Below are 9,756 nucleotides of genomic sequence, written 5' to 3'. Positions count from 1 at the left end.
CATTTTGACAGCGCTACCTGCTACAAACTTTTAAGAAATTTCATATCGTAATATTCTTTAAAAAACAGAAACATAAACGTTTTAAGACTTTCACCCACAACGAAATTTGAAAAAAAAAGAGAGTTCAAATATATCCACAACAACAGAATTAATTGCATCCTGAAGCAGTTTTAATATTACTATATTTATGATTTCAGAATCATGGACGACCTGCAGAATTAGCTTCATAGTCAGCAGTGAGAACCTCTCCATAAGATCCTTTTGGATCATCTTCTTCCAAGTAATCGGATCGAGCGTTCATCGTTAGCATCTGGGAGACGAGCCAGAAGAGAGAGGCGTCGAGGGCCAGGAAGGCGGCGCCGCCGAAGAGTCCGGTCTTGGCAGTCGGACATGTATAGTCCATGTCATCGTGTTTGTTGAGGGCGCGGTGAAGACCTTCGGTTATGGTCGCCCACAACAACATCGCCTCTGCGAAAATTGAGACCACGCTGGCGACGTATCACGGTAATAATGTATTAGGATGATAAGCTATAAGTCAAAAGAAGATATAGATGCATGTCACTCAAATCTTGAATATTTATATATCTAAAATATAAATTTTAATTTTTACATACTCATATATGTATGTAACATTTTATCTATGCATGAAAATATGTATTTCATTGTTACGGCGTGCGTATCACCTTAATAATGTATTAGGAGGATAAACTAAAATTCAAATTAGAATCAAAGATATAGATTTGAGTAATTATGGCCTATATGGTGGTTGTAACTATTTTGTAAAAGTAGTTATAAAGCAAAAAACATTCTTTTGGGCATTTACATAAATACTTGCATGTCTAATCCCTAATCATTCATATTTACATTCATAAATATTTTATGAATGCAACTTTTTCATGCATATACAAAGTGGTCTATACAACTTGATGCTTAGGTGTTAGATATATAAATACATAAGAATTGAGTGATATGCATGTAAATCTTCCAAAAGCAACACATATCAGTTGTTAGTTTGAGAAGAGAACTTACACAGCAACGACGAAGAATACGCGCATCGTCATGCCGTGGAAAAGAGTGCTTTTCGGAACGGACTTTCCTTTGTAAGGGAAGAACACAGAAAGGAGCCCAATGGCAGCAGATATTGCAAGTGCCACAATAGATAAGGCTCCTAATGCAACTGTTGGATCATTAGGAAATTTGCACAGCACATAGCCTTTCATCATAATTGGAGTTCCAATTTCCGGCTGTTGTGATGATTGGAAGAACATTAAAAATTTACCATTAAGTTATAATTTAAATAAAGATATATAGAGTAAAGAGAATTTATGGACTAATCATGTATTTTAGTAAGATTAATAGATTAGTTAATATTAGTTGATTATACTTATGTAATTAATTAAGCATAACTAAATCATGAGCTTATATAGTTCTTTAAAATAAACGCTCTCTATTTCGGGTATCAAATGGTAGGTGATAGAATTTTAATGGTGAACGTCGAGAATCAAATTTCACGAATTTGAGGTGAGTACTCTTACTTTTAAACTACGGTAACATTTTATTTCTTTTAAACTAATTGCATGAGTAGAGACAGATATTTGTTTAATTAAATTGCACGAATGCATCCTGATTTATATGCTCTTTTATATAACAATCATATTATTGCGAATGTTATAAATTTATCGATAGGATTAATTGTTATGCCTCAGTTGTTTTCTAAAAATTTATGTGGAGAAGCATTTCTTACATTAGAAACATTAGGAAGTTAATTTTTTAGGGTCATTTACATACAACCACACAAATCCTATGAATTTACATATGTAACATCTAAACCTTGCTATTTACTTAAATAACATTCTAGTATCATGATCATATCAAAGCACAACATGAAAAGATGCATTTCATTATAGAAAAAGTAAAATTTATGGTATTTTTTATGTCATGTTGGAGATTTTGGTTGCTATAAAGGCAAATATCAAAGTTTAAGAGTTATGTATGTAAATACATAAGAATTATGTGACATGCAAGAAAAGAGGAACCTGCTACATAATAATCCACAGACAACTATAACAAGAAAAAAAACTCTGAATTTACTAGAGATTTAAGAGGATATATATACTTCATTCATTAAAAGAAAAATGTAGAGATTCAAGAAAATAAATCAGTGGTTCCATAGGCAATTCAACCGAACATACAAAGTCAAAATCAGCACTAACCTTTTTATTTTCAGCAATTACACCAAAAATGAAGGCCAAAATACCAAAAACTGCAGTCCCAAGAGCAATATTTGTAGTCTGATTCGCCATTGTTTCAGACTGAAAATAAGAAAAATAATAATAATAAAAAGAGTCATGAACATGAGCGAACAGAAGGATAGAATTTTCAGGATTTATTTGGCTGCAATTAGGATTTTAATAAAATTCTGTAAATAGAGATTTAGCAGATCTTGAGAATATTAAGACCACAAAAAGAAAATATGGTATTATAATAATTAAATCTTCTTAAATCATGATAAATTATTTGAGTATTCATTTCAGAATTTAAGATCCGTAAAAAGGGGAAATCCTATGAATGATTGATTTGACAAATTCTAATTAACAATTAGCAGCGCTGAGAATAAGAAATCAAAATTCTATTTGCAAATATTTAACCTAAAACTTGTTCAAATTCTGAAATGTAACCAAGAGAACAGGATTGAATGGAAATCACCAATAATACCAATCCAATAAATCTCGATTCATACATCAAATCCACCATCATGAATCACCCTAAAAAAAAAACTCCGAGAGTCACATAAATCCCCTCCACTTCCCTCAAGATCAACGGCTGGGAACTCGAAAGCATAAAGAAGAATCATGGAAAGGTAAGCAAATAAGAAAATCTTCCACAAAGAAGATGATGAAACCTTTACCGTCAAAAAAGGCTTCTCTCCACCCCACTAAATCCGAAATCGCACAATTTGATTCCCCGATAACAAATACGTACAGAAAACTCCTTATTCCATCCCCATCAATCCCAAAAACCTCTTCAGAAACCAGCGGCCATTACCAATTCGATCGAACAATGCCGATCAAACAGAAAACCTGAAACCATCGCCAAAATTGGAAGATTCGGAGATTAGGGTTTCTTTACTCACCTGTCGCCGAAGCCACCAATGAATGCACCGATGAGAAATCTCTCCCCTGGATATTGCCCTCTTTATAGACGATCAATGCGCACAGGAGCAAAATAAGGGAGGGTGCATTTGCAAATTCTCCGAAAGATTGGAAAAATATTGTAAATTGATAGGGGAAAGAGATTGCTATCGATACGGCACGGAAGAATATTCACACTATCAACGGCATTGACTCGGTTTTCCATTATTTGCATTTTATATCTATATATTTAGGAAATTTACGAACATACCAAATTATGTATTATATTTAATGCTTGAATCACAACAAAAAAAATATGTAATAATATATAATTATGAGTAAAATGTCAAGATAGTCCTTGACTATTTAAATAGATTTATTTTAGTCAGATATACGTACTAGCAGGGTCAAGATAGTACTTGACTGTTTACATGGAGTCGTTTTAGTCCTAAAGTTTATATACGTGTCAAAATAGTCACTACTTATTTTAAAATTGAGATCTAATAATCTTCAGTTTGGACTGTTTCAACCACGACTTAAAGAGTAAGTTCTGGACTAAAATGACCCGTTATAAATGATCACGAACTATTTGATATTGAAGTAATTTTTTCAAGCTTGTGAAAATTGGGCCTGACGTTGAACCGAAAGAAGTAAATGTTCAAGATCCAATGGTTCAATTTGGGTTCAGCTGAAGGTTGGTTGAACCAGATGACATAAATTATAATCTAAATAATATAATAATCATTGGATCTTGAATCTTTACTTCTCGTAATTCGATGTCCTGTCTGATTTTAATTTAATAATAAATACTTAAATTATTTCAATATAATATAAATAATATAATAATCATATATTAATATCATCATTATTGATTCAACAAATAATAATTTGAACAAAAAAAAAAATTAAGACGTGATAATTTTTTCTTTTTTTTAGATTTAAATATCTTATTTATGATCATCTAATGAAAATAAAAAAATTTAAAAACTAAATAATATTTGAATGAGCCGAATTTTAAAAATTTGATTGAAAGTATATATATAAAAAGAATTTTTAGTATTTAAAATTATTTTGAGATGAAAATAGGGCTGTCAAAAAAGCATGTTGTTCGCGAACAGTTCGCGTTCGGTTCGTCAATGAATTTGTGTTTGATTCGTTCGAAGTAAACGAGACGAACATGATCAAATATTTTTCGTTCGGTTAGTTAAATGAACCAAACGTTCGATTAGTTAAATGAACCAAACATGAACAATGATGCATTCGTTCGTGTTCGAATCGTTATTGTTCGAAACATAAAATGATTTAAAATATATAAAAAAATTATGATATTTAAAAAAATTAGATTTTATAAATTATAATATATAATAAATTAATAATAATAATATATTATATCAGTAATATACTGATATAGATATTATATATTTATATAATATAAATTATATAGTTAATATAATATATTATTTATATATATTAATCTTAGATATGTAAAATTGGCTCGTCGTTCGCGAAAATCTCGTGACAATTTCAAACACGAGCTTATTTCAAACAAACTAAATTTCAACCCTAAACCGAACACGAACACAAGCTCTGTTCGTTCGTGTTCGGTTCGCCTACACCCCTAGATGAAAACTACACCCTACACCCCTAGATGAAAAATTGGGTCAGATATTATTAATGCAAATAATTAATTAATTGTTCTCTCTATTATTAAATTATATATATTGAAATAGAAAGTCATGGCTTCCCCCCGGCGCCAATATTTATTAATTTAATTTAGGGGCATTTATATAAATACTACACTATTTTTATTTATTTACACATCTAACACCTAAACTTTTGCATATAATGAAAGTAAATATCAATTTTTACATGTCAGAGTATTTTACACGTCAATGTATCTTACAACAATTATAGTATATCAAAATTGATGTCAGTTTTAATTTGATGATTGACAAACTATTTTTAAGCTTATAAGATAAAAATTTACTCCTTGGTAGGGCTGTAAATTTAGCTCGAATATCGATCGTTGATCGCTCGAATACCTATCAAACATTGGCAGTAAAAAAATAAAAAAAAATAGAAAGGGGAACAATCCTAAAACTACGTTAAACTCATCGGTTAAAGATGTCATCTTATAATTATTGTTGGTTTAGTTGAAGGAAAGTATTTGCGTACGTAAGACGTACGCAGCGCTGCGTACGCCTGAGGTTATTCAGAGGGTACAAAGGGTTATATCCGGGTTATAACCCCTTGAAACATCCTTGTAACTTACTTGTACCTATGGAACTACAGAAACGCGAAACTTATTTGTAGGTTACAAGGAGGTTACAGGAGGGTATAACGCGAATATAACCTCCATATACCCTCTGAGTAACCTCCAGACGTACGTAGCTCTACGTACGTCTTAATTACGCAAATATAACTTACTTATAATTATTGTTGGTTTAGTTGAAGGGAAAATATTTGCGTACGTAAGTCGTACGCAGTGCTGCATACGTTTGAGGTTATTCAGAGGGTACAGAGGGTTATATCTGGGTTATACCCCCTATAACCTCCTTGTAACTTACTTGTACCTATGAAATTATAGAAACACAGAACTTATTTGTAGGTTACAGGAAGATTATAGGGGAATATAACGCGAATATAACCTCCATATACCTTCTAAGTAACTTTCAGACGTACGTCCTACTTACGCAAATATTTTCGTGAAGTACATCCTTCACTTTACGTCTAGCCCTTAATTTTTAATTCATGGCCACTGGTGGGACCATGAAGGGGATAGACTTATATGATGCCTAAATTTTACATTTTGCGTTTATACCACCGAAATCAATCACATAAAAACAAAAATACCACCATTTTAAAATCTAAAAATTGAAACATAGCCTTTCAAACATAGGTAATGTGGAATGGAATGTATGTAAGAAATTGAAATTTAGGTGCTAGATATGTAAATACATAGGAAATTACGTGCTGCAAATAATATTTAATACTTAGTTTTAGGGCCCAAGCATCTCATAGCACAAAGAAATCCAGTTTAATAGACATTTATTTTGGGACATTTATCTAAAACCTAAATTTTACTTTTTACATTTATACCACCCTAACCTTTCACATCCAATAAAGGATACTATTTTAATTTTTTTAAAAAGCTAAATACGCATATTCATGCATATATATACAAACTGAAATTTAGGTGTTAAATATGTAAATACAAAGGTAATAAGGTGTATGAATGTAAAATCACCCTTCCATCTTTTATCTTTTATTTTTAGAAAGGGGCATGCAGATACATACTACCATACAATTCTTATTTACTTACGAAAAATTATTTTATCAGGACATCTGATGCATCAGGTGTCCAATGACAGGGTGTCATGTGGCAACCCTGACCCGAACCGTGTATGTCAGTGGGCCCAAATTGCTACGTAGCCCCCTGTTATTGGACATCTGATGCAAATTTGCATAAGGTATCATAATACAATAATTTCTCATTTACTTACATATTTAACACCTAAACATTCATATTTACATGCATTGCGCTCAAATCTTTAACGTCACATCAAAATTATCACAAATATCACCTTTTTAAAAACTAAGTACACATTTTCATTCTTAAGTTCATGACACGAAGGTGCCATAAGTGTAAATATCAAATTTTGGGTGATAAATATGTAAATACATATAAATGGTTGGGTATGTATGTAAATGCCCCTCTTGGAAATTAGTCTGAGAGTTACAGATTGAAGAAGTCTCAGGTGTCCTATATAAATTATTGAATCATTATTTAATGAAGTATTGCGATAATAATTATGATATTTTTAACCATATATAAAATAAGAAATTGATATTTCATAATCATGCAATGAATATTGTAGAATACTTTCACAATCATACCACACAATTCATATGTAGTTTTAGGTATGGCTCATATACCATAAATGTGACAGATGCTGGAGCGGAGCGGAGCCCACGAGCGGAGTGGAGCAGAAGGATCTGTCCAATCGGGAGTTTCATTATGTAAGTTGGGGTTGATTTAGTACAAGAGTAATTTAAGTAATTACATATTGTACTATAGGGTTATATATATGTCCTATTTGTAACCCTATGTGAGTCTCTGACACTCCGAGATTCTGAATTTTGTATTATGTACTATTTTCTGAACATTGAAAAGAAGTCGCCGCTCTGCTCCTGAGGATGTAAGTATCTTTGCCGAACCTTGTAAATCTCTTTGTGTTATTTTGGATTTGTATCGATTCTTATTTTTCTTCGCCCTAATTTCTCAACAAGTAGTTACATATCCAACACCTAAATTTTGATATTTACACTTATATCACATCCAAAATATCATTATCGCCCACTTTTAAAAAAGTGAAATATACATCTTTCAGCCATAAGAAAAGTAGTACTAATACAAATATCTAAGTTTAGATGTTGGGTATGTAAATAAATAGAATTTATGGGGCATGTATGTAAATCTTCCTAAATATAGAGAAAATTAAAATCTTGCATGCAAACTTTAAAGAAGGGTTTGGCCATCTAGGTAAGAAGATACGGAAATTTTACATGCAACCACACAATTCTTATGTATTTACATATGCACTATTTCAGGTTTACTAATATTTATAGTTATAGCACTTGGGTGTCATAAACCCATTATATGGAAACATGCATTTCACTTCTAAATTGAAGAGGGTTATGTCAAAGTTCTTGAGTTTTATGCATGTAAATATGAAAAAAATGTAAATATGAAAAAAATAAAGTGTTAGATATTTAAATACATAAATAATTGTGGGGTAAATGTGTAAAAGCTCAAGATAATAATGATTAATCACCTTCTGTCGATGCATTGTTGTTTAGTTTTTGGCTCTTCTTGTCCTTTTAAGTAGAAGAGTAAAGTTGTGCATCATTGAATGACGAGTTGGTAGGCAGTTGCGTTGTCAGTAGTAAGACCCTTCTGATTCGGGCTGGATCTCTACTGTGATGCATAACACATATGGGAAGCGGTCTTTTCAAATACCACCATTTTCAAAAAAAAAAAAAAAAAAAAAACAAAAAAGGTAGAAGAGTAAGGTTATATGATTAAATTACCTTTGTACCCTTATGATGTCTATATAAACACTTTATGTAAAAGAAACAAGATGTAACTGAATGTAATAAAATTAGTTTCGTATCTTATCTCTGCCTGTATCCTCCTGTTCAAGTATTTTGGGCTTCAATTGTATTTACATATCTAACAGCAAAACTTCAGTTTTAACATATATGCCAACTTATTCAAGCATGAAAAGCTATACTCCTCTTTTCAAATGCTAAAAAAATGGTATGTTTGATGTGAAATGAAAGATTTGGGGGGGGGGGGGGGAAAAATTGAAAAAAAAACAATTTCGATGTTAGATATGTTAATACATAGGAATTGAATGGCATGCATACAAATGCGCCAAAAAGAGATTCTGGGGAAAGAGGAAGCCTTTCGCAACATTTTAACGGAAGCACAATAACAGCAAAATAATTTCCCTTGCAGAGTGATTGTGTGCATTAAGAAAAGAATGTTTATGTATGTAGCACACAATTTTTATGTATTTACATATGTAACGCCTTAATTTTCATATTCACAAACATAGCGTTTTGTTACCACAAAATCTATACATGAAAAGGTATATTTCGCTTTTAAAAAGTGGTAATAAAGCTATTTTTTATGTGATATTAAAGATTTGAGTACTATGTATGTAAAGATGAAAGCTTTTATGTGAGATATGTATGTACATAAGAATTGTGTGCTATGTATGTAAATGTCTCAAAAGTTCAACAAAAACCCTAATTAACAAACTTTCACATTTGCGAACATAGAACTTTGGTACTACAATACCTATGCATGAAAAAGAATATTGCACTTTCGAAAGGTGATAACAACGCTATTTTTGATGTGACATTAAAGATTTCAATACTATGCATTTAAATATGAAAGCTTAGAAGTCAGATATGTAAATATAAAAGAATTTTGTGCTGTGTATGTAAATGCTTCAAAAGTTAAACAACAATCTCAATCAATAGATTTATATTACGTTTGCATAAGATTCTAATTGATATAAAACCTGCCAACGAAATCCAAAGAAATGCATCCTGTGACTAACTTGAAGGTCTAATTTGGATCTAAGCTGAGATAAAAAACTTGGTTTTGCAGATAAAAAAAAACATCTGACCTTGTAAAAGAACACCGAAATTTTCCAGTGTCGAAAACATTTTGAGGAATTAAATACTTTATTCAATTCCAATTATTAACTTCATCAATCCTGCAATATGAACACAAACTCTTCAAAATAAGCCGGCACTCAAAAGATCGACTGCCCTTTCTCTGACGAAACCTTCATCATCAAAATCATGATCTGTGGAGTTCTCTTGACAAACCATTTGGTTCTCCCGCGACACCCCCCAATCAATTGAATTACTCGTATGTATCTCACTGCATGCGGCGTCCACATAAGAGTGAATATTCTCTCTCTTTGGTCTCATATCATCACAAAAAAGCTCACCTTTCTCATTCATGTTAACATCTGATAAAACAGTGTTAAGATCTGCATTAAGCTCACATGGAGAATCATTAATGGTTCCTATTTCAGAAGGTTCA

At 31.6% G+C, this 9,756-nt stretch overlaps 2 protein-coding genes across 2 annotated transcripts in view; both read right to left on the bottom strand.

The window, feature by feature from the left end:
• Positions 1-18: 18 nt before the first annotated feature.
• Positions 19-3,230, bottom strand: LOC110028084. The gene is made up of 4 exons (XM_020729804.1): positions 3,134-3,230; positions 2,214-2,312; positions 1,030-1,244; positions 19-488 (listed from the first exon to the last, which is right to left on the bottom strand). Exons 2-4 carry the CDS (start codon positions 2,301-2,303, stop codon positions 200-202), a joined length of 594 nt encoding a protein of 197 aa, XP_020585463.1. The 5' UTR covers positions 2,304-2,312; positions 3,134-3,230; the 3' UTR covers positions 19-199.
• Positions 3,231-9,443: 6,213 nt separating this feature from the next.
• The window catches only part of LOC110028063, a 4,137-nt gene continuing 3,824 nt past the window's right edge, over positions 9,444-9,756 (bottom strand). Inside the window, exon 4 of the mRNA XM_020729764.1 lies at positions 9,444-9,703. Coding sequence (XP_020585423.1) covers positions 9,444-9,703 — 260 coding nt within the window. The remainder of the gene's footprint in view (positions 9,704-9,756) is intronic.

This window comes from Phalaenopsis equestris, unplaced genomic scaffold, assembly GCF_001263595.1.
Source record: "Phalaenopsis equestris unplaced genomic scaffold, ASM126359v1 Scaffold000488, whole genome shotgun sequence".
Taxonomy (NCBI): domain Eukaryota; kingdom Viridiplantae; phylum Streptophyta; class Magnoliopsida; order Asparagales; family Orchidaceae; genus Phalaenopsis; species Phalaenopsis equestris.
The sequence above is the reverse complement of the archived record's forward strand: the minus strand, read 5'-3'. Positions and strand labels throughout refer to the sequence as shown.